Genomic DNA, 26225 nt, shown 5'->3' with positions numbered 1-26225 from the left:
GTAACAAGCAAAAATATACATATGCATTGAAAATACTACATATCTAATCACAAGTTTTGCAGGCAATCACTGCATTTGAAGTCATTATACACTAAGCAATTACATAAATGCAAATGGATGTGTTCAGTGAACAATAAATGTTCACCAAATGCAAAGAATCAGAACATTCCTGCCAGAATGCACATCAATGCACTGAAATAGGTACTACACTGAGAATTATCAGATAAAGATTTTAATTTGTGAAATAATTAACTGTTTGCCTGACCATACAGTTCGCTACTTTGTTCCCAAGCCTTTAAAACCAGCCCTGTCATTTTAAGTGTAATTAATTCATAATAGAACCAACAAATTATTATAACTTGAAATTAAGTTGGTTTTATGTTTACTAAAAAGAAAATACTCACCCTTTGCTTTTACTAGATTAGCTTTTTTCAAAACCACATAATCTTCTCAAATATTCTAATACCTCAGACCTAGCTGCCATCCAAACAATAACTACTTAGGAAGTCTTTCTAATTGAAATGTCACTTAACCAAATACAAAGTATCACTTTCTCAGAACAAAGTAAATTTAGAAACTACGGTTAAGCAAATCTGGATACAACACTGGACAAAGGAAAAAAAAAAACTTAAGTGGTCAAAAAAGGAATGGTAGCCACAAATAAAAATATGACCTAGTATTTCAAATACAGGGTTTCCATGGGCTAAGGCAGGGAACACATCTACTTATTTCTTTAAAAGTTGCCATAACAGAATTACACACACTTTTTCTATAAAATTGTTGAAAAGAAATACTACCACAGCTTTAGTATTTACAAATTAGATTCAGGCTTATGTCCATTTTTTAAATTACCTTCTCAAAATCCTCTTTGTTTTTAGGTGGTGGTAACATAGGAGCATTAGGGTTTTTTAACCGCTCTCTAGGCTGCGCATTAAAAGGCAGTCCGGATGGAGGCGGGGGAAGCGTATGTTCCATCATAGAAGGCGGAATGTATATTGGATGTGGAGGAATAGGTACAGCTTTACCCCAACCTAACTTCATTTCAAAAGACATAATCATTTTTCCTACAAGAAAGAAATGAAAGGTCACTTTGTTAACTCTTAAGTTTCCAAATAAAATCTTTCTGGTAAGTTGAAATAATATTAATTTTAACCCCTCCATTTCAGGTCCATTCCTTCCTAGTTTTTATAAATACATTTCCAAACCAAAGAAATACCTGAATTGTATAAATGGTTAATAAAAACATTCTTACCATTCAAATTTTTTAAAGCTCTTTCAGCATCTCTTCTATTCATAAAGGCCACAAAGCCACAATTTCTCTCTCTGGCTCTTTCTTCATCAGTTCTAGGCCACATAATTTTCACACTGGCTAACGGTCCAAATCTTCCAAATTCTTGGCACAGCATTTCTTCATTCATCTATTAAAAGGGGTAAAAGATTTTTATTATGCAAAAAAGGAAAAAGAAAAAATTGTTTTCAGAAAACAAAGTAGTTTCTACAAAACTAAAAGCAACATAGCAATATACTACAATTTTCCATTCAAGTACCAGGAACTCTACACAAGTAAAATCCCGCGTGGGGCATTCATAAATCATTTCACACTAGAAATATTCTGGTTTATTTATTTAAGACGCCAGGGTGGAGAAGCTCAGTGGATGGAGAAATCAAAATCACTTTTACTCCTCATCTTCCTTTGTTGCAAGGTCCTGGATCTAAGTAAGATGTTTTATAATAATGGTTATTTAGACACTTAGTAACATTTTTCAAGCAGGCGTAGTTAGTACATTTAAGTTAAGGAGGAAATATTTATTGACAATGAAGAAAAAAGAGGATCTAATCATCTGTTCTCCTTCTAACACTCAACTATCCATGTAATCAAATGCAGAGGAAACAAATAGCAAAAATGCAAAATACAATTTTTATTAACAGTCTATCATGTATTACCACTACTACATTCTCCATTAACATAATCAACAGCATCAATGAAGGAAAAGAATTAATATAAAATTTTATCTATTATAAGAGTAGTTTGCTACTATGAGAAGAAAAAGGGATTCCACAAGGAAACAAGTATGCATCAGAAGTGGATAGTCTCAAAATAATATTAGTCATCACCGGTCATACCCTAATTTAATAATAAAATCAGTACCTAGTAAAACACTGCAAATTCAGAGTTCAATCTCATTACCAAAAGAGGAAACAAGAATATGTGGCAAGACAATCTGGGGCATACCAGTAAGTCTCAGGTTTACAAGACAACTCTAAAGACTATCCAATTCCATCAGATTTGCCAGCTTCAGAATCTTGATTTTATTTGTTTGACTGACAAAGTAGTTTTCTTCCAAAAGCATAAAGCATATCAATATTCATCTTACTTAACATTACCTGTGGATTAATGTTTCCAAGGTATAAATTAGTAGTGCTTGGATCTCCCACATCATGTGAGCCAGGTGCGTAATCATCAAGAACTGGGGAAATAAAGAAAAAAATAATTATAACCTGCAAAATATAAAGTTGAGACAATTTAACAATAAAAAGAGCAAAAAACTGTATTACCACCAGATGATCTATTTCTCCTTGAAGGCGCGTCCACTTAAAAGGGAGGAAAGAAAACAATTACTAGTTTTTAGAATACAGTAGTCCCCTCTTATCCTCGTCTGTTTTTCCCAGTTTGTTACCCAAGGTACAATAAGATATTTCTGAGAGACAAAAAGACCACATTCACGTATTCACGTAACTTTTTTTTTTTTTTTTTTGAGAGACTCTCGATCTATAGCTCAGGATAGAGTACAATGGCATGATCTCGGCTCACTGCAACCTCCAGCTCCCAGGTTCAAGCAATTCTTCTGCCTCAGCCTCCCAAGTAGCTGGGATTATAGGCATGCACCACTATGCCCGACTAATTTTCTATTTTTCGTAGAGACCGGGTTTCACCATGTTGGCCAGGGTGGTCTCAAACTCCTGATCTTAGGTAATCTGCCCACCTCAGCCTCCCAAAGTGCTGAGATTACACATAATTTTTATTTCAGTATATTGTTATAACTGTTCTATTACTTATTGTTCTGTTACTTAATCTCTTACTGTGCCTAATTTACAAATTAAATTTTACTACAGCTATGAACATGTAGGGAAAAGGATAGTATATATCCATGGTTTCAGGTATCCACTGATAGGCCTTGGAATGCAACCCCCACCATGGATAAGGTGGGAACTACTGTAATTAATCAAAAACATACACATTAAAAATAAATGTCACTTACTAGAACGACGCTGACCGTCAGAATCTGATTGAGGAGGTTCAAATCGACTTAATCTGCCTTTTGTTTTATGTCTCTCATCACGTTCTTCTTGAATTCTGTTGAAAATATTTACAATCACTTAAAATGAGCCAAAATTTATTCATTCACATTTAAGAATAGCACTTACCAAATTACTATCATCAAATAACTAGAAATATATATAACTAAATACTGGTACTGATAACCAAGATTAGAGAGTCCCTCAGCTATACAACCACCATGAACAAATTTCTGATATATCACACTACCAATGGAATACAAAGCCTACTTTAAAGGTGAGGAGAAAATTCAACACTAAAACCACTGAATCTGTTTCTTGCTAAGTCTGATTGCCCCACACTTCCATCCCAGTGAGTATACTGCTTCCACTGCAAACAGGACTCTGGACATTAAATACATCAATTGAACTGAATCTTCATAATGCAAACAACCCAGGTGATGGATTAAATGCTAATTTATTTTCAAAGATATCCCACAAAATATCGTCATAATATCTAAAACAATCTCATAGAAAATTGGCTAACAATAACTAACTGGTACAGTATATTCTTTATACTTGCATCTGTTTATGTATCAGCTCAATATACCTATGATAATTATTCTCCACACTATAAAACTTACTGCTTTAATTCTTCTTTGAAGAGTTCCAAATTGCTTTTTTTCTTTTCTTTCTCTCCTTTTTTAAGTGGCTATAAAGGATACGACAAGTTATACTTCAAACAAAAGGTTAAGCAAAACCAATGATTCAATAAAAGCCTTTTTATATCATTTCCGTACAAATTATATGTTCTAATTATTTAAATTAAAAAGAAAGAATGCTTTTGTTATGACTGAACTTCCCTTCTCCTTCCTCCAAAATAACAAACAATTAAATTATTAATACAATTAAACAATTAAAATGACAACCAGTCAGGGAAATCAATGAACAAGTAGTTACTGAACTGCCATGGAAAATAACTGCCAAAAATACACCCTCTTCAAAACAATCACCTTCGGAGGACATCAATTAGTGGAACAATAAGTAAAATATTTGGAATCCTCATTTAAAACTGCTTCTTAAGCTGCTTCTGGAATCCTTCTTTTAGAAGTGCCAACATAATTTAATAGGGAAGAATAATCTTTCCAACAAATGGTGCCTGGACAACTGAATATCCACATGTAGAAAAATGAAGTTGGGCTTCTACTTTATACCATCTACTAAATGTTCCAAAATTAACTCGAAATGGTTCATGGATCTAAATGTAGGAGCTAAAACTATAAAACTTTGGGAGAAAAACACAGGAATGAATCTTCATAACCCTGAATTATGTGATGGTTTCTTAGCTATGACACCAAAAGCATAAGTAACAAAGCAAAGAAACAAAAACTGATAAATTGGACTCCATTAAAGTTTAAAATCTCCATGCTTCAACCAAGAAAGTGCAAAGACAACCCAGAGAACAGAAAACATCTGCAAATCACACAGCTGATAAAAACCTTGACTCAAGAAGACGTAAAATACTCTTACAGCTCAACAACAAAAATACAAATAACCCAATTAAAAAGCAGGCCAAGTATTTGAATAGACATTTCTCCAAAAGATTATAAATGGGCAATAAACACATGAAAAGATGCTCAATATCATCAAGTAAGTGCAAATCAAAACCACAATCAAGTACAACTTTACACCCATGAAAATAACTAAAATAAACTTTTAAAACAAAATTTTGTTTTGTTTTTTTTCTTTGAAACAGAGTTTCACTCTCGTTGCCCAGGCTGGAGTGCAATAGTGCAATCTCGGCTCACCCCAACATCCGCCTTCTGGGTTCAAGCGATTCTCCTGCCTCAGTCTCCTGAGTAGCAGGGATTACAGGCAGGCGCCACCATGCCCAGCTAATTTTGTATTTTTAGTAGAGATGGGGTTTCTCCATGTTGGTCAGGCTGGTCTCAAACTCCCGACCTCAGGTGACCTGCCTGCCTTGGCCTCCCAAAGTGCTGAGATTACAGGCGTGAGCCACCGCACCCGGCCTTTTTTTTTTTTTTTTTTAAACGAAGTTTCGCTCTTGTTGCCCAGGCTGGAGTGCAATGGCACGATCTCAGCTCACTGCAACCTCCGCCTCCCAGGTTCAAGCAATTCTCCTGCCTCAGCCTCCAGAGTAGCTGGGATTACAGGCATGCACCACCACACCCAGCTAATTTTGTATTTTTAATAGAGACAGGGTTTCACCTTGTTGGTCAAGGTCTCAAAGTGTTAGTGTACGACATGAGAAAAATGGAACCCTCATATATTACTGGTGGGACTGTAAAGTGGTACAACCACTTTTGAAAACTGGCAGTATCTCAAAAGGAAACACAGTTACCATGTGACCCAGCAATTCCACTTCTCAGTTTGTGTGTGTGTGTGTGTGTGTATATCCAAGAGAACTGAAAACATAAGTTCACATCAAAAAAGTCCATACATGAATGTTTACAGCAGCATTAGTTCTAATAGCAGAAAAATGGAAACAATCCAAATATCCATCTATTAAGTAATGGATAAACAATATATGGTATGTCCATAAAATGGAATATTATTCCACCACAAAAAGGAATGAAGTACTGACACACACCACAACAAAGATGATCCATGAAACGTTATGCTAAGTAATGAAGCCAGATACAAAAGACCACATGTTGTGTGATGCCATCCATACAAAAGGTCCAGAACAGGCAAATCAAGATACAGAAAGTAGATTAGTAGGTTGTCAGGGACTGAAGTCAACAGAAAAAAAAAAGTGGGAATGACTGATAATGGGTAGGGATTTCTTTTTGGGGTGCTAAAAATTTTCTTAAATTAGAGTGTTGATAGTTGCACAATTTTGAATATACTTAAAAACCACTTAATAGTACACTTTATTTATTTAAATAATTTTTTTTTTTTTTTTTTTACTTTTTGTAAAGATGGAGTCTTGCTATGTTGCCCAGGCTGGTCTCAAATTCCTGTGCTCAAGCCATCCTCCACTCTCAGCTTCCCAAAGTGCTAGAATTACAGGCGTGAGTCACTGCACCTAGTCAATTGTATACTTTAAAAGGGTAAATTTTGGCCAGGCACTTGTAATCCCAGCACTTTGGGAGGCAAAGGTGGGCAGATCGCTTGAGGCCAGGAGTTCAAGACCAGCCTGGGCAAAATGGTGAAACCCCATCTTCACAAAAAATACCAAAAACTTAGCTGGGCATGGGACTACATTGCCTGTAGTCCCAGGTCCTCAGGAGGCTGAGGTGAGAGGACCACCTGCGTCTAGGAGGTTGACGCTACAGGAGTCACAATCACACCACTGTACTCCAGCCTGAGTGACAGAGTGAGGCTGTCTCCCAAAAAAAAAAAAAAAAAAAAAAGGTGAATTGTAGTAGTGTATATGAATTATATCTCAATAAAGCTGGCTTTTTCATTGCTTTTAGAGCTATTTTTTAAGCCACACGAGAAAAACCAGTCTTACTTTTCAATGCAGTATTTATTCACCACGTTTGGCTCCAAATGACAGACCCACATCTATCTACCATCTCCCATGAAAACTAACCCCTCAAAGAAAAAATATTTTTCTAACACTGAAAATATTTTAAGTGTCACCAATTCTGACAGTAATTCCCAGAAGGTTCCAAAAATAAATGTTCTGGGAAACATACACTACACGTACTAATAATTTAAATACCTCAGTTCAGAATTGCTTAAGACAACCCCACAGGTTTACATTTATACCCAAAATACAGTCAAGGTTTGACTTGCAATATATTATGAGCATAAATAGCAAATGTTCCCTGCTCAAAGAACATAAAGAATATCATCTATGTATCCTAATTCATTATGTCTCAGCTAAGTAAATTACTGGGTTAGAAAGCATCAAAACTTAACATCTATCACCCCCAACCCAACCAAAAATGAAAAACAAAAAGCCAAAGTCTTGCTTATAGTGGAAGTATCATTGGCAGTGTCATCTCTGAACATAAATGGTCAATTACTTGAGTATGACTTACAGGTTTTTTGGTTTCTATCACAAGAAGAGATGGTGGTCTTTCATTGGAAGACTGATTTGGAGGATTTTTTTGATCTGCAAATCTTGAAGATGGCTTATAGATTTTACCTCTTTTTTCATCTGTTTCATGTTCTTCTGAAATTTAAAATACTAAGTTTCAAAATTAATTTCGCTTCATTTTTTACTTTTTTATTTGAAAACAAGTAAAAATTAGTAAAATGCTTTTAGGATTAAGATGTATCACTACTGACAAACATGAAATTAAATTCAAATATTATCACCTCAATAATACTATTTTAATCATTTTGTGGCAAAACGATGACACATATTACAACTTCTGACTAGTGCTTTGCTGTCTTAAAACTTGAAAGGAACTAAACATGTTTATAAGCTATCTGGCTTCAATATCTCATTAGCTGACACTTGGCCATTTATCTTGCTAATTAATATAACCACTAGAGGGTGCTGATAGAAAATGTAAAATTCAAAAGCAATCGTATTTCTTTCCACAATTATCTACCTGCAGTTATTCAATGGGGTTTGCTCAAAAACTATAATAGTTATACTTTATTAGTAGTTATATTTTATAAACTTACCTTTAGCTGCATTAACGACACCCCCTCGCACAAATGTTTTCACCTTATTACCATCACTTCCTTCAAAAGCAGCAAGAAATTCCTCATAAATCTCAGCAGCTGCCTTTTCATCCTCCTAAATACACATGAAAATATTAATATCACAATACAAAAATTGTTAATGTACATAGGGTTAAATTCATCAAAGAATAATATGGATGAAAACCCTCCCTTCCCAGGTCAAGCAGTCCTAACATGTAATAACATCTAATCTTTAGCAGATATTAAATATTAATGAAATTGAGAGGCTTTGTTCCTCTACTGCCAATTTGTTTGTTTTAGTTTTTGTTTTTTTTAAAGGACCCACTGCGCAGCCTTTGTATGATCTATTGGCAATTTGTAGAACCAGAAAAAGAACCTGTAAGTATAGACTAATTAGTAAATTTGTCTAGAGACAACTCAAGTGTCAAACTGTATGACAACTGACTGTATGAGAACATATTAAGCTAGTAATGTTTACCAAGTTTCCAAGGCATGAGTGAATATAAATATTTTTCAAATCACCAAAAACATGAGTATTAGAAGTTGAAGCAGCAATATCTACTGACAAGTGGCATTAAAGAAAAGAAAGCTCAGAAGAATCTTTCTTTCTTTCTTTTTTTTTTTTTTTTTTTTTTTTTGAGATGGAGTTTCGCTCTTGTTACCCAGGCTGAAGTGCAATGGCGCGATCTCGGCTCACTGCAACCTCCGCCTCCTGGGTTCAAGCAATTCTCCTGCCTCAGCCTCCCCAGTAGCTGGGACTACAGGCACGCGCCACTATGCCCAGCTAATTTTTGTATTTGTAGTAGAGACGGGGTTTCACCATGTTGACCAGGATGGTCTCGATCTCTTGACCTCGTGATCCACCTGCCTCAGCCTCCCAAAGTGCTGGGATTATAGGCGTGAGCCACCGCACCCGGCCTGAATCTTGATATTTTCAATTATTCTAAATGTCCCCAAAACATGTATGAACAGAAGAAGGGCCAATGGAACATAATAGAAAATACAGAATAAAATCGAATAGCATGTGGAAATTTAGTGTTCAATAAAAGAAGCATCTCAAATGAATGGGAAATAGATAAACTTTTTGATAAATGATAATGGGATAACTGAATAATTATCTGAAAAAAGACAAAAAAAAGAATCTATTCTTCACACCATATACCAGAATAAACTACAAAATAATTTAATATTCTTATAAAACAAAACCATACAGTACTAGAGGAAAACATGAGGAAATTCTTTTATAAGCTTGTAGTGCAAAACACTTAACTGAAAAACCAGAAATCATAGGGAAAGACTGATAAATCTGATTGTACAACAATAGTTTTTGCATGAAGAAAAACACCAGCAGCAAAATAAAAAACAATCAACAAAGTGAGAAAAAAAATCGTACCATGTGTAACAAACTGTTAATATAACTTACAAAAAAAATGGTTTAGATGTGAGCAGACAGTTCACAGAAACAAGCACAAGAAAAACTGTTAAACTTTACTCATAATGAGAGAAGTGCAAAGTTAAAACTACACTAAGATACCATTTTTCATGTAGGAGATTGGTGAAACTTCACTGTTGGCACTGCTATGGGGAAACATTCATTCATACATTACTGACAGGGATGCAAAATGTTCCTGCCCCTACAGAGAACATTTTGACAATGACAAATACAGAAAAACTACATTTATGCATTTACCATTCAACTCAGTAATCTCATTTGTAAGTACATACCCCCAAATCTCACCTATAAGAATATATTCCAAAGATAACACTAGCAATAAAAACAAACATACGCATAACATTATCCATAACAGCAGTATTTGTAATGGCAAAAGAACAAAACATAAATGCCCTCAATAGAATTTTAGTTGAATAAATGACTACATATCTACACAGCCACAGAAGAATAAGGAGTATTTCTATCTACTTGTGAAATATACTTATTTCTGAGATATAATGTTAAGTTAAAAAAATTGGAAAAAAGTGCACTGTATAAAGCATGCTATCATTAATCTAAGGGGAATGGATACAATGTGTACACACACACACACACACACACACACACACACCCTTTACTTATACAAAAAAAAAAGATTAGAAAATAGCCAAAACTATAACAAAGAAAAAAGAAACAGGGTGAGGGAACAAGAAGCTGGATTGCTAGGAATATACCTTGTATTACAGATTTGACTCACAGGTGGAGCTGAGATTATCCTAGAGGTTAAGAATCTTTGGGAAACATTCCTTTAACACACTTACTAACCCCTTAGACACATTCATTTCCAAGGATAATTTAAAATACATTTTCAACATTACCTTTTTCTTTAATTCTTCCTGTTCCTTTTTACTTAAAGTTCGCTTAGCTGTACTCATTTTTCCAATACTGAATGCTTTAAGTTTGTTTTCCAGAAGAGGCTAAGAAATAAAAAGCATTATCTTTACATATACATTCTTAATGCTATCTTAAACTTTAATACATATCACCTGATAACTCAGTCTTCAGAATAGACTGCATTTTTTAAGAATTTCATTGTGAAGGAAAGCTGGGGATCAGGTGCCTATCTTGCTTGACTCTGATATTAAGTAGTCATCAAAGAATGTCTTCATTCGATAGCTCAAGGTCAAAAACATGCAAAAGTCATGTTTATAAAAAGGTAAAAATAGAAGAGACAGACACTAATGCTTAGGACAAGAATAAAGGCATTTGAGGAGGGAAAGTACAGATGTTTCTGGGGAAAAGTTGCAATGATAGAACACAGATCCTCAAGTAGACAAAGGGAGGCATACATTTCCATTGTCCAGTGGCAGGAATTTACCATCTACAACCCTCATTTCACATACTGTAAATCACTTCTTCTTTATAATTTGGTAAATTACCTCATTCTTCATCAATAATACTGATATTTATGAACATAATTTCATTATTTGCTGGGATTAAAGTGTCACCTACAATATTTTACGTTTCAGCTTAAGTAAAACTATATTAACTAATTTTAAATATAAAACATTTTAGTGAACTCTTCATTCATGTAACTTAGAAGCAACTTTCTTCTGAAATACAGCCTGAATACATCGTCTGTAGACCTTTTCGTTCAATCAGTTACTCATTTGATTCATAAACTTAAAAGGTAGGAAATGTTTATTAAATAAAACCTAAAATACTGAAATCTGAAGGTTTCTGTCTCTCCTACTAAAATGAGAAGTTAACCAATTACAAAATTAAGACTTTATTAATTAATTCCCTGGTCATTAAATAGCCTTGCTCTTGGGAGATGCAGAATGGAAGAGGAACACTGCTGCTATTTTTAAGTTATATTAAAATCGTTTTGAGAAAAATAAAGCAGCATATAACCCAAAAGTCAATACTGGGTTTCACGAGCGGATTCAAAATACATTTTCTCAAAACAGAAAATCGTTTTGCCATCATTCAGTGTCTTTGGTTTCAACTTCAAAAGTTTAAACAAAGCTCAAAATTATATATGAATTAAATGAAATACAAGGAAAACTTACCATGCTTAAATTTTATTTATACCCTAAGAACTAAATTCAGATACCCGAGAGAAGTGGCTAAGGAAACTATGGAGTATTTATTCAAATAAACAATATAAGCAATCATTAAAAAGTTTACAGAATTTTTGCAGAAACGAAAAATATTGCAACTAAAAACAGGATATTTTAAAACGGGTTCTTGTAAAATAAATCTAGGCAAAGTAAAAATATATTTATGCCTAGAAATACTAAACAAGAAAAATAATTTACCAGTGGTGAATACTGGCTGGTGATGACTGTGTTATCATATGTCACAAATTTAACCACAAGAAAAAATTACTTGACATATAGTAAAAGTCTTGCAGATCTATAAGTAAAGAAGCTCCTTCTCTGTGTTCCTGTATTGCCCTGGGAACTGCACTTATCAGAGTGAATAGCACCTGCTCCTATTTGCTTCCCAAAGTGAGACTATAAGCCTTCTGGGAACAAGAATAGTTTCAATGATCTGCGCATTTCCAGTAACTGGTATTTGGCACTTGGTTCAGTAAATGTTTAAGCGGGGAAAGATAGACAATTAGCCATTTTAAATCCAAACACTACTTTGTTTTTTGAATAAAATTTAAAACTCTAAAATGAAATACATCTCACATTTGAACTAAAACGATTTCTCTAAATAAACTTGAGTTTATTGTAATTTCAAATACAAAAAAAAAAAAAATGCTATTTTCAAATAGAATAAGATGAAACAGGTACAAAACCAAGATATTCAACTACTAAATTAAATCAAGGACAAATTAAAATCATTAACTATCCCTTCTTATCTTTACCTTATCTTATCTATACTCACTCTTGAGAGATTCTGGTGAGGAGAATCACAAAGGCTTTCACGGGCACTTTCATTCCTATAATTATGTTTTCTTGGACTCTTAGGTCGTGTCCGACTTGGCATATCACTATCTGAGGGTCCAGATGCATCCACCTTCAGGAAAAGTAAAATAAGAGAAAAAACAAACCACACATACATACATATATAGCACTGAAAACCAGAAATAAGCCATGTTAGATATTGACAAACTTCATTGTACATTATCAAAATATCCCATTCCTTAGTATCACCATTGATTTCATCAGAAAAGTTCTTAAGAACCAGGGGAAGTTTTCAATAACTCTAACTCACAAGCCTGAATTTTATGTTGGTAATAGTTATTTTCCTTGAAGTAACAGGTTCATTACCTTCATTTTCAAGAAAATGTCTGCCAAAATACCCAAGTCTGATTGACCATAGTTTGCCTGTCAGTCATTTCCAAGTAAAAATGGTGTTTCATGAAAAAAGCAGGTAGTTTCATTTCTCAACTCAAACATCACATTTTGGTAAGCGTAAGTGTTATACGTACTTCTTATTTTATCACACAGAATATTAAGACAAACTATACAAAAGATCAAGACAATAGTAATAATGTTTACTGCTTGATGTACTAAAACAGTAAAATAATAGTAATTTTTATAGCTTCACCAAGCAGTAAAAATTATTTCTAATTATGCTAGTCTCTTAAGTGAAATTACTCTGTCTGGTGGGGAAGAATATAATGACAAGTATATTCTGGTGTCACTGCCTTGATTTGTGCTCAAGTGCCAACAGTTTACCCACCAAATGCTTTTGCACCTCCAGCTACATTTGCGTTCCTGCAAATGCCAAAACAGTGAAAAAGGCATAAATAATGCCTTAGTATTATTACAAAATTAGTTTTTAATTCACAGACCCTTCTCACAGATTCTCAGTGACTCCCGGGGTCTTCAGACTACACTTTGAACAATGCTGTAATAACATATATAAAGAAATACTTTTGCAGTATTATCTATCCAAAATGTTATCCAAAGGCTTTAAACGAAAAATATATGCCTATTTGTTATTTCTTAACAACTGCACCTCCCCACCACAGAACATTATGATGCCTTAAAAAAGAACAGCTTAGAGTTATAACAGTTTACCTACAGGGATTTCCAACACATGTTCTATGCAGTGAGAAAAATGTGTGTATAATGCCATCCCATAGTCAATATATAAGTACACATACTTACATGTGTACAGATTTTTACACAATAAAAATAAGAAAATATACATACTAGCTTTCTAACATGGCTTGAGAGGGCTAACTTACGCAAGCAGAACATACAAAAAAGGAAGGCGCCTAGAAAAAACAGTAAAAGAAAAAAAGCACATACAATATAATTGTACTTATTTGTCAAGTAAAATCATTGATGTGGGGTTATATATGAGGATAAATTAAATTTTAAAGGAAAAAAGAGAAAGATTGCCTTTTATACTCACATGTGCATCTGAAGATCCAGATGAATGAACATCTGATGATCTCGTCTACAAGCATTAAAAATAAAAATCAGTATTTTCAAAATATCTTATACTAAGAAACCATGTCTCTCATGTTTTGCAAACTTAATCTCTCCTAACTTCCAGCCAATTTCTCCTCAGCTAATAAAACTGAGCAAAGGCAGTTGTGATACAAAGTAAATGGGTAAGTAATTTTTTTAAAATTCAGCCTTCATATTTCCAAAAATATGATATAAACGCCAGTGGAATATGTATGAGGCACAACTACCTCTTCATAGTATACACTGGAAACCTAATCACCATTTTTACAACAGAAGTTTTATGCAAAAGCTCTTCCTAATCATAGATGCACTGTTTACTGCCACAGCACTGCCAGCAACTTCTTGATCCACAGCATAAGAACTCTCTTCCTTTCTCTAACCACCCAAAGTCACATAAAGAAACCCACATATAAATCCTTGCTATTAAAGGATACAAATTCTGCAGGAAGTTCAAGAAAACATTATCAAATCACCAACAAGGCACCATTTAATTTTAAGGGGGATGATTCTACAGCATGTCACAGGCTGCCTGGTGGCATGAGAAAGAGTTCATATTATATGTTCCAGCAATGTCAACTGTTAAAATTTCAACTTTTGTTAATTGATCTACATATCAGATTACACATGGTATGCAATAATTTGTTTTCACTATGCATGTAAAGACAAAGACAACAAGCTGCAAGGCTATTAATTAAATAATGTATGCTATCTTTCTGTAATTTTTACTTGGAGATCCAAAATATAACTGTCACTGAGCTTTATTTTTGAGGGTATAGGGTAGTGAGATTTTACTTGTTTTTATTTATATATTTAAGTGTTAAGTGTTCAAATGAAATCAAGAATCTTGAGATCACAAATATCTCATCTGACCCCAACTCCCAGTTCCAGATGTCACATAAAGTGTAAGATAAAATATTAATTTAAGAGAAAATTGAAGATTCGTATGTTACTTAAAACAGAGCAAATCAGGAAGATTAATATAGATCCATACAGTATTGTTTTATTTACACTGTCCAAACAAAAGGCTAAGAACAGCTGGTAAGATTTTTACACTGAATCAATTTACTCCTCTGAACTCCACTGTATTGAGCATTAGCGTAGACAAAAATCAGCCCAGGACAACCACTCACTGGGACACCTCCCATCTCATCCTTACTTTTTTTTGAGACAGTCTCACTCTGTCGCCGTGGCGAGATCTCGGCTCACTGCAGCCTCCGCCTCCCTAGTTCCATGATTCTCCTTCCTCAGCCTCCTGGGTAGCTGAGATTACAGGAAAGTGCCACCACACCAGGCTAATTTTTGTATTTTTAGTAGAGATGGGGTTTCATCATGTTGGCCAGGCTGGTCTCGAACTCCTGACCTCAGGGTGATCTGTCCACCTCAACCTCTGAAAGTGCTAGGATTACAGCTGTGAGTCACCACACCCAGCCCCAACTCATTCTTCCTGTCCATGGTTTTTCTGTCCCCACCTTTTGTGTCCACCCTCATTTTCTTCTTGCAGCTAATCTTTCTTAAAAGTCAAGATGGTATGAAAGAAGAAAATGTTTAGTATTTATTAACTATGAAACACACTGAAACATACCTTGAAATGTATCAATTTACAATGATCTAGAAATTTAAAAATCCAAAACAATAAATACTGTTACAAAAGAAAAACAAGTTCAGTCAAGAGGCTGACGGACTGAAAAAAAAAAATTAACTGCCTTCTAATATACCAATATTAACTTGCTAGGTAACAAAAACATCCTAATCATAAAAGCAACAAAAAAATATAAAACATCTAGAAACCAATTTAAGAAATGTATATAACCCTTGTGAAGAAAACAAAAACTTTAGGAAAAATTCAGCTACTCGAGTCACCTTTTCAAAAGATTCATATTACTGGATGGGAAAATTCACTGTTAAGATAATGTCAATGATACTCAAATTTATTTACATACTTAATACAATTTCATTCAATAGCTCAAAATTCCAAAGGGAAATACATCAGCTTTCAAAATAACACTATTTGATAAATTTGCAAATAGAGTAATAATAGCATGGTGAGGGACAATGCAACAGCTGATTTCAATTAGCCTAAGATGTCACTAACCACAATTACTGCAAACCATTTTCCACTGATACACACCTATAGCTACATAGCATTCAGCACAGAACTTTTTAAGGCTTAAAAATAGTTCAAACAGTAGTTAACACACTTTTTAAAAGAATAATCAATTTCTAAAGCTAACAGTCAAGGTAAACAGTAAATACAGCACTATTTCAGAAGCTGAGCCTCTCCTTCTCCTTAACCTGGAAGTGAACTATACATTCGTCTTGAGTTTGGCTTTTTAACTGAAGAACACAAACCAATGATGCTTAAAGATCTCCTGAAGTCTACGGCACAACTCCTTGTCCAAATGAAAGGACCCAAAAGCAGCTGGATGTAGTAGCTCACATCTGTAATCTCAGCTATTCGGGAGGCTGAGATGGGATGATTGCTTGAGGCCAGGAGTTCAAGACCAGCCTGGGCAACACAGCAAGAACCCCCATCTCTGGGGAGAAAGGAAAAGAAAAAGGAAAAAGGAGAGGAGAGGAGAGCAAAGGAGGAAAAGAAAAAAGACACAAAAGCAAGAAACGAAAAGGCAGACTAAGGGAAGTTTGAGGCAATAAAGTAGCATACCCAAGAGAAATTTATTTTAGGGCAGAGAAAGCAGACAGTACAAATGTGGGGAGGGACAGCAAGAAAATCCAAAAGGAAGAAAGATCATTGTGATGGCTGCTAAGGGGATGAAAGTGAAGAGAACTACACTACCTGTGGCCCTATAGCTTGCTGGCTGAGAACAAAACTAATTTTCTTCTGGCTGCTCCAACTTTACTTCAAGTGAAAGCCCCATATCTAAGTTTCCAAATTAGCAAGCTATCCACAGCAACATTCCTCCACCACCGCCATTCCACCTAGTAAGCTCTCCATTCCCGTATCTGTCTCCTAATCTCCCATGTTTCTTCTCTCACCCTCTAAGAGCAGCAACTTTCATCTCCACAAGTTTAACAATCTCTCCCACAGGAAGCATACTGTATTGTCTCTCAACTAGACAGCATGCTCCTCAAAAATGAATATATTCTGATTTAACATTTTCTAATTCAACATCAAGCAAAAGATCTGGCAAGTGACAGTCTCAGTATACTTGACTTGTCAGAACAAGTATCTACCACCAAACAAAATTACACTCCACACTGTCAACATACTACACTGTCCATTAACAACAGCTACCTAGCTTAGTACCACTATCCAAGTCAAATCAAGGTATCCATCTTTCAAAAAAAAAAACTTTACAAAACCATTAATATAAGCACTATGTAAATAAAGTTAAATAACAAACCTAAAATGATTTTTTAAATTATTCAAAACACTACGAATACTATATGAGAAGTTGTAAGTACACTTTGAACAACCTATAGTTTATCTAAACTGAGAAAGGGCCTTGTGAAAAAAATTAAAATCAGGGAATAGATGTCTAACACTACGATTAGCCTCAAGGGCTACGGACAAACGTATCTTGCTTTCAAAAATGTTATTTCAACAAAATATCCAGCACACGGCAGATGTACAATAAAATGTTAAAACTACCTATACTAGAATAATAGTCTGCAATATTACTGTTTTTGATTTAATATCTTGTAGCAAGTTTTTCTTTTTATTCCAAAAATGATGCTCCTTGTAAAAAATGGTGGGGGGTAGAGGGGTAGATGTTTTCAACTTGCATACTAAATGAGCTCTTCTTTCAACAATATCCAGTAAGGCAAATGGGTATCTTTCTTAGGTTTACTTCCTAAGGAAAACAAAGCTTCAGAAATAAAAACCAAAAAGTGAAAATAAAAACTGGACTTTCAGGGCCGGGCGTGGTGGCGCACACCTGTAATCCCAGCACTCTGGGAAGCCAAGGCGGGCAGATCACCAAGTCAGGAGATCGAGACCATTCTGGCTAAGAAGGTGAAACCTCGTATCTACTACAAATACAAAAAATTAGTCAGGCATGGCGGCATGCACCTGTAGTCTCAGCTACTCAGGAGGCTGAGGCAGGAGAATAGCTTGAACCTGGGTGGTAGAGATTGCAGTGAGTTAAGATTGCGCCAGGGCACTCCAGCCTGGCGACAGAGCGAGACTCCGTTTCAAAAACAAAAACTGGACTTTCAGAAAACACTGTCTCAAAAAAAAAAAAAAAAAATTGGACTTTCAGAAAACAATCAATTCAATCCAGAAAAACATAAATTATTTTTAAAACCATATCAACAGGCATATTCCAGCACCAGTACTGCAGGCTCAAGTTTAGAAAAAGTATCAATCGAGAAAACAGAAGTTCAGTTCAGTTCTACCTTCCAGACCAAAACAAAACCTTCTACCAAAAAAACCTACCTTACATTTTAAGATAAGGTTAGAACCATATCATAATAAAGATTCGGTTTAAACTAAAACTGGCAAATACTGAAAAGCCTAATTTTCAAGGTTTGTTATTTTGTGTGGACCTTTTCATAAACTTTCAGGTACCACAAAAGATGAAAACTGGAGTAATAAATACCTAAAGTTCACAAGCCTTGAATAGATCCTCATTTTACTTATTTCTTAGAAGTGATACTTTTTGTTAGTCAGCAAAGGCAGTCAATCAAAACAGTTCCCAAAGCAATTTAGCACTGGATGTCCAAGGAAGCCAGGGGTATTTTCCATTTTATCCATTCACCTCTCTAACTCAATTTTTGGCGATATGGCAAAAAAAGAAAAAAAAAGTCATAGTCACAGAGAGAAACAGTAGGGCACATAATTCCATTATATTAGCAGTACTACCAGCACAGAAGACTGCAGAAGGAAAGAAAATACGAAATTTTCTTCATATCCTAATTTTGCTGAGCAAACAACTGACAGTCAAAAATAATTTTTTATAAATTAAATTCTAAGGAAATATGTTTAACAATTTTATAAGCAAACAAAGGCTCACTCTCTCTCCTCTCAAAATCAAAGCTACAGCATAACATCAACACTCCTCCCCAACTAAGAAATATTTTAGACTAGTGATAAACGAATGCATAGGAAAATTTTAGCTCATTTCTAAAACATTTATTGAATGTCTACATCTGCCGGGCTCTAAAATGCAATGTACAGCAAAATTACAAAGGAAATTAAAGGGCATAAGGGTCTCTTCAGTAAAGAAAATTATGAATAAAGGTAAGTCATTCAAATATACATACATAAAATATCATTTTAAAAATAGAGGCCAGGTGCAGTGGCTCAAGCCTGTAATCCTAGCACTTTGGGAGGCCAAGGCGGGTGGATCACGAGTCAGGAGATCGAGACCAGCCTGGCCAACATTGTGAAACCCCGTCTCTCTAAAAATACAAAAATTAGCCAGGCACCTGTAGTCCCAGCTACTAGGGAGGCTGAGGCAGAAGAATCGCTTGAACCCGGGAGACAGAGGTTGCAGCGCCACTGCACTCCAGCCTGGGCGACAGGGTAAGATTCCATCTCAAAAAACGAAAACAACAAACAAACAAACAAACAAAAAACTAGGAGAGTTGTAGAGGTTATCTAATTTAATCTTTTTATAATTAAGAAATGTTAATAATTTTGCCATATTGTACATTTTAAAATTAACATTTTCCCAATGTCTAGAATAAGCATCCCTATCCATACTAATGGTAATTTAACTACCAAAGAAAACGACGAATCATGAAACAGAAATAACTGCTCACTCCATCTGTACTGTAAAATACAAGCCACTCATTTGTTCTCTCCAGAAGAAGGGAAATCAAACCAGAGATCAAAGGCTAGAAATTCCAAATACTGTAGTATTAGCCAAAGTGACCTTACACTTTCTCTAATAAACTCTGTATTAGAAGTAAAAAGCAGCTATCTGAGCAGTCATTATGACAGATCCCAAATCACAGGATTAAAATTTATCCTGACATTTTGAAAGCAAAGAACTTTTTATTTCTTCTAAGAACAAAAAAGGAGAGGGGAAAGAAACTAAGATCTATTATGTACTTTATAGACATTAGTTCATTTAATCCTTATATCAACCTTGTAAAAAAAATTATATCCATATTACAAATGAGGAAATTGAGGCTCCACAGTTTAAGCATCTGCCTTAATATTATCGCAAATATAATTAATTACCAAGTCAGGATTTGAACCCAAATCTTTTTTGTTAACAAAATTCATAATCTTCCCACTATATTATGCAGCCTCCAAGTTAGTTAAGATATCCTGATTCCTTTTACAGACATCAGTAAGAAATCTGTTAATACCATCAACAAATTATAATCTAAGGCAATATAAACAGAAAAGATTACTAGATAACCCAAGAATTTATCTTTAGGGAACAGCCATACACTCACAATCACGAGAAGTACAATTTTAGAAGGAAGCCTGAACACAGACATTGAAACGTTTTCAATGTATACAAGACCTCAAGTAGTGTATACTTAAAATATTACTTTGAGAAGAAACAAAAATTGTGAGGTTTATACATGACGTGTTATGAATGTAGCTAGCTTTAGTAATAGCTCCCTAACAGTAAGTGGCCCTGTTCTCGTCATGAGTCTGTTGAGAAGAGTTGGTAGAGCGAGTTACCTCACTATTCCCTTCTCCCCAAAAGAAGGGGAGAAGAGGAAATGTACTGGGGAGGGAAATAAATGACACAGAGTAAACAGTACCTTGTAAAGCAGCCAAAACTGACCCCTTACCACGTTTTTATCTAATTAAAGGATATCTAGTAAGCCCATTACTAATTATGAACTAATTATTTTGGTGTACATCATTCACTAATTGGCATAAACAGCTGGATTACTAGAAACTGAGAAAACAAGTAGAAAACAGAAAACGAGTTATGTTTCTCAGAACTGTAAACGCAAGGGTCTCTCCTACCGTAAACGCAACTTTCTAATAACCGATTTCTAATCACACACACTCTTTAAGATATAACAGTCCTTAGAAACTTTAAGTGTTACACACTTCCTTGCATTAGCATCGGAAGTTTAACTACCTCGCGGCAGTACCCATTACTTTTAATACGTTCGAGACGAGAAATCCAAAGCAAAAAACGATTAAATGTCCTGCCCAAGATGGCAACTAAGAACCCAACCCTACTAATGCTAAACTACCACAGCTCACTGGTTTTACAGTACGTGCACAAGGTTCCCAGTAAACACAAATGCAATTTACTAATCGTACGTAGCTTACAAGTTGACGGGGCTTCTCTTTTCAGTGGATCACGCGACATGAAGAAAGAGTCCACGAATCCTTTACCCTCAAAAGTGCTTTTTACTTCCCGTAAGGTAAAGACCACGTGTAGAGTGTACATTAACCTTGGCTATGCAGCCCTGCAAAGGAGAGTGGCTCCCGCCTCTACATTTCCCACCCCGCGTCTCTGCCCTAGTGGTCTTCCCCTCACAGCTGGCGACCCTAGAGATTATTTATTCCCTGAAGGGAAACAGGGAGGCCGGAAGTGACTGAGATCCAAAACCCAGAAAAAAGGAGCACTTAAGCACCGGGAATCGATTCCCGCCTCTCTCCCAGACGCTGTCTGGCGGCCTCGGGCCGCAGGAAACTGAGATACAGGGGAGCGTTTTCACGGCTTCGGACCTCAATCTGAATTCACTCCAATGCCAAGCGCGGGCCGAAGTGCTCACGCCACCACCCCCTGGGCACGCCAGTCTCGAGCTGAATCCAGGCTGGGACTAAGGGGAGATACCAGGCCTCAGCCTGCGCACCACAGTGCGGCGGCGCCCGGGCCTACCGTCGCGACCAGAACACAGACCCCAATCCCAATCGCCTCTCGCAGACCAGAAGCGTCTGTAGGCCCCACACAACAGAGGTAGATCCGCTGACTTACGAAATCCTGTCAGAAATTACCTTTGAACTGGCCTTCTGAGAGCCGCCTGGCGTTTTGTCCGCCATCTTGAGCTTTGCCCCTCCTTCGGCGGCGGCAGCAGCACGGGCAAGTCGAGCACCGAAAGAACGGATCTCAGCGAAGCCCGCCAGAGGCGCCTGCAAAGCTGAATAGTCGACCGCCGAGATAGTGATTTCAGGGGAAGTCGCTCACGTGACTTCCGGTGTCAGTAATTTCCTCAGCCGCGCTGACTCGGCTAGTTTTCCTTGGAGTCTCGGCGCTTGGTCACGTTATTGTGTCCGGGAATTCAGAGAATCTCCTTGTTCTGGGCCAGCTGATATTTCACTCTTATCCCAGCGCCAACCCTTAGATAGAGGCGAACCAGTCGTATTTCCTGTGTGGGAAGGGAGCCGCTTTTTAAAGAACTGCCCTGGCTGTCTAGGGAGGAACTTTTACTTTCACTCAAAATAGGCCTGGAGCTGACTGGTGGTCTGGCGCTCGATCGACGGAAACGCTGTTCTCGCCACTTCAGCAGCTCCCACCCTGGTGGGAAAGGCAAATTTGCAGTCTGCTCATCTTAAGATGGTGAATGTTGAGATAGGATTGTGCCTGAAAAGCCGAGAAGAGGATCACCTGAGGGTGATCCGATAGACACTCTTAAGGGCGTCTGCAGAGTTAGAGGCGTGTGGAGACAGAGAACACCGTAAATACAGACGTTGTTCTAAATCTAGCATGCATGTAAAGTTGTGTGACATTTTAAAAATTACATTTTACGCTTTAGTGTTGTTTTCATTTTTCATCACATAAATGGAGGAGCACCATATAAACTTTATACTTAGTACTTTTTAAAAAGTTCTTAATCAGGGCATGGATTCGAAGAAGGAAAGCTTGCCCTCCTGAATCGGGCCAGGCAAGGAAAATAGAAAGGACATTCCAGACAGAGGGAGCAGTTGACGCAAAAGCCTTGTAGCATGAATCAGTACAGCGGGTCGTGCAGGCCACCACAAGCAGTGAAGTTTTTTTAGAGGAGGTGTAGGGACGGACGTGGTTGGACGGGGTGTGGGTGCAGGTTCACACAGCGCCCTGAGGTCACCGTCGTGCTTAGGAGTTAGAATTATATTCTCAGAATGAAGATCGGCCTTCAATAAGGTTGAAATGGTCAGATTTTTGAAGTATTGCTCTGAGGATTAGGGTGGGAGTGGAGGGCGTTCATGGACCTCTCCCTAATTCATTTATTCAAAATATTTTTGAGCCCCGTTTTTTGTATAAAAGCCTGCCCAACGTGTTGTAGGGCTTACAGAGACACGTAAAAATGCACTGTCTTCATATGATTTAAAACTTAATGAGGAGTGGAGGAGACAAGGAAACCGCAAACTAACACTATGCATAATTAAATTGATGCTGCAAGGAAAGATCAATAGCTGAGGGAACTCTGAAAGAAGTAACTAATTCTGAGAGTAGGAGTGAGGAAAAAAGACAGGGGAGGTTTCATAGAGAAGAAAGCATTTGAGCCAGCTCTAAAGAGGTAGAATTTTGTTAAATGGAGGGGGTGGGGAGCGAGGGAAGCACTTAGAACAGGATCTGACACAAGGCTGGCCCTCAGGAAAGATTAACACATATCTGTGCCAGTCACTGAGCAATCAGCAGGCCAGGCCTCCTGTGTGAGGGGCTGAGGGTAGAAGAACAGACAGTAAACAAGAAATGATCGGAAAGTGACAAGTGCTGTACATGAAATTAAAATAGAATGACGCACCCTCCAATCCAATTGAATTTACTTCCGGTGCCGAAATCTGTCATAGTTTTTCAGTTCTGGGCCTCTTCCCTCAACCTTGCCCTGACCTCTCATTGAAGTCTAACCAAATTCTTTTGGTGAAGATGTCACTTCCTCCAGGAAGTCTTCCCTCCCCACCAATCCTAAATCAGAGACCCTGCTTCTGTTTACAAGGAACCTATACTTCCCACTCTGAAGAGCTCAGCACACTAGATCTTAACTGTTTACGGTATAGGATTAGAAAGTGAAATCATCGGCTGAGATGAAAAGAAGTGTGAGTGGGTATGCCTTGTGGTGTTCTGACAATGCCACAGGCTGATTTTGTCACTAAAAAGTGAATATATGCAGCTTTTCAGTCAAAATCCCCAAAGTCCTAAGAATTTTTACTAAATATTCCTAAAGAGTTAAAAACAAAGGAATGCAGACTTCTTTCCTCTCTTATTTGTTTATTTTTTTTGAGATGGAGTTTTGCTCTTGTTCCCCAGGGCTGGAGTGCAATGATGCAGTCTCAGCTCACCGCAATTTCCACCTCCCAGGTTCAAGTGATTCCCCTGCCTCAGCCTCCCAAGTAGCTGGAATTACAAGCATGCGCCACCACCCGGCTAATTTTTATATTTTTAGTCGAGAGGGGTTTCTCCATGTTGGTCAGGCTGGTCTTGAACTCCCGACCTCAGGTGATCCGTCCATCTCAGCCTCCCAAAGTGCTGGGATTACAGGCATGAGCCACCACACCCAGCCTCTTCTTTTTTATACTGTTAGCCCCAAAGCAAGTCAGACAAAGGTGACCTGACTAGAAATAATACATAGGCCTTTATTAAAGGTTAAGTACACTTTTAAAAATTCAAAATCATGGCCAGGCACAGTGGCTCAGGCCTCTAATCCTAGCACTTTAGGAGGCCAAAGTGGGCAGATCAAGGCAGGCAGATGGCTTGAGCCCATGAGTTCAAGACCAGCATGAGCAACATGGCAAAACCTCATCTCTACCAAAAAATATTTAAAAATCAGCCAGATGTGGTGGCACACATCTGTAGCCCCATATAGGAGGCTGAGGTAGGAGGACCACCTGAGCCCTGGGAATCTTGCCATTGCACTCCAGTCTGGGCGACAGAGTGAGACCCTATCTCAGGAAAAAAAAAATTCAAAATCACAATTATGAGCAAGAGTTCTCGATACATGAAATCCTGACTCTATTAAGTCATGAAATTCTGGCCCTATTACTCAAATTACAAATTCAGGAAGTTGAAATAGCATGAAAATAATCCTAATGGAATTTTATGGAATCTGAATAATTAGATTAACAATTATAAGTGCTAAGGGACTACACATAAATAGCAAGAATCATACAATTTACTGCAACTAGTATTACCTTTTTACAGTTACACTAAAACCATGCCATTTTTCTCTTCCTGATGTGTTGATTCTCTGGTGCCCACACCTGCAATTTGTTTTTAAGTCTTCTCCCTGTAGCAGATGTATTCAAGAGAAATTACAAAATAGTGCCATATACAATGCTGAGATGTTTTGTTTGGTTCATTCGGGGAGATTTTTTTCTTTGAAATTTGAGCTAGCATTTTAAAAGAGAGATTTTACATAAAACTCAGGGTTTCTAGCCTTTCTTGAAAAATGGGGAATAGAAAATTAGCTGGGCATGGTGGCACATGCCTGTAATCTCAGCTACTAGGGAGGCTGAGGCTGAAGAATTGCTTGAACTCAGGAGGCGGAGGTTGCGGTGAGCCAAGATTGTGCCATTGCACTCCAGCCTAGGCGACAAAAGCAAAACTCCTTCATAAAATAAAATAAAAATGGGGAAGTCTGGCGACACTGGGTGACAATCCGGGTGAGGTGGCCTACAGCAATCTATTGGGAAAGGGGCTCTGCACACCAATTTAGCCACCCCTTCATCATACATGGTGGACAAATTCCCCATGCCTAGCCTGCTTGTAGGCATTTCAGTTTTCTACTTCTGATGTACAGTGTAAAGAACTGACTTATTATTAGTAAGGTACAGGAGGCTCAGTGCCTAGGACCCACAGTACTTTTTAGACTTCCCCCACCAAAAAAAAATGTTTTAATTTGTTCAAGGAGGGAAAAAGTGGAGTGGAGAGAGTATATAACAATACGAACCACTGTGGAACCTGTGCATCCTGAAAGATAGGGACCTTAAAATTGATTGCCCCAAAGCTCCAACCTCCTGTATTATGCCAATGGACTGCTCCTACCCAAGTAGGCATTTTCATTCTAGAGAATTTTTAAGCAGCTTTTCCCTGCTCTCTAGGCTTCAGGATATAGGTTGATAAAAGTATAACCCACTCCATTTGTTCCTTTGGCATTTATTGAGTTTCTAGCACGTGCTAGGCTCTGAAGAAAGAAGATAAAAGGAGAGACAGCTAAAAATCAGACTGAGTGTCTTCTGCTAAGAGAGATCCTATAGGGCTGCTTCTAGGAATAATTAGGAAACAGCCTTCTCGGAGTTGTGGTCAGTGTGGAATGGAAAATTCCTTCTGAGGAACTTGACCGCATGCCCCACACCCACCCCACAACACAAGTCTTACGAATAAGGTTTCAGGAGCAACAGCAACTCCTCCCTTTTCTCATCAAAAACAAAACAAAACAATTACCTGACTTACTTATTGATCATATACAGAATTCCTTTGACAATAATAATTGCAGTGGCATTTTTGTAAAATGTCAAAAAGCATATAGCCCAGGAATACGCTGGCACCATGTTGAAGATAATAGAAATTGCTATTTTAACTATGTAGTTAGACAAAAACCTTAACTGTGTAGGAATTATTTTATCAACAAGGTTAATAAAA

The 26225-nt window shown here is 37.0% G+C and overlaps 1 protein-coding gene across 3 annotated transcripts in view; it reads right to left on the bottom strand.

Annotated features, from left to right (window-relative positions):
• Positions 1 to 21747, bottom strand: part of U2SURP (U2 snRNP associated SURP domain containing) — a 56044-nt gene extending 34297 nt beyond the window's left edge. The window contains exons 1-12 of one of the 3 annotated variants that reach the window (XM_012437106.2): positions 21662 to 21747; positions 13718 to 13762; positions 12236 to 12367; positions 10216 to 10314; positions 7885 to 7999; positions 7290 to 7423; positions 3921 to 3988; positions 3261 to 3355; positions 2557 to 2592; positions 2386 to 2468; positions 1253 to 1418; positions 853 to 1064 (exon numbers count right to left, since the gene is read on the bottom strand). In XM_012437106.2, coding sequence (XP_012292529.2) covers positions 853 to 1064; positions 1253 to 1418; positions 2386 to 2468; positions 2557 to 2592; positions 3261 to 3355; positions 3921 to 3988; positions 7290 to 7423; positions 7885 to 7999; positions 10216 to 10314; positions 12236 to 12367; positions 13718 to 13762; positions 21662 to 21706 — 1230 coding nt within the window. In that variant the 5' untranslated portion in view covers positions 21707 to 21747. Of the gene's footprint in view, positions 1 to 852; positions 1065 to 1252; positions 1419 to 2385; positions 2469 to 2556; positions 2593 to 3260; positions 3356 to 3920; positions 3989 to 7289; positions 7424 to 7884; positions 8000 to 10215; positions 10315 to 12235; positions 12368 to 13717; positions 13763 to 21661 lie in introns of those variants that run through there. The other 2 variants (XM_012437107.2, XM_064378782.1) reach the window with 2 other exon arrangements.
• Between the last annotated feature and the right edge of the window lie 4478 nt (positions 21748 to 26225).

This window comes from Aotus nancymaae, unplaced genomic scaffold (genome assembly GCF_030222135.1).
Source record: "Aotus nancymaae isolate 86718 unplaced genomic scaffold, 86718_ANA_hifiasm-v0.15.2.pri h1tg000019l, whole genome shotgun sequence".
NCBI classification, from domain to species: Eukaryota; Metazoa; Chordata; class Mammalia; order Primates; family Aotidae; genus Aotus; species Aotus nancymaae.
The sequence above is the reverse complement of the archived record's forward strand: the minus strand, read 5'-3'. Positions and strand labels throughout refer to the sequence as shown.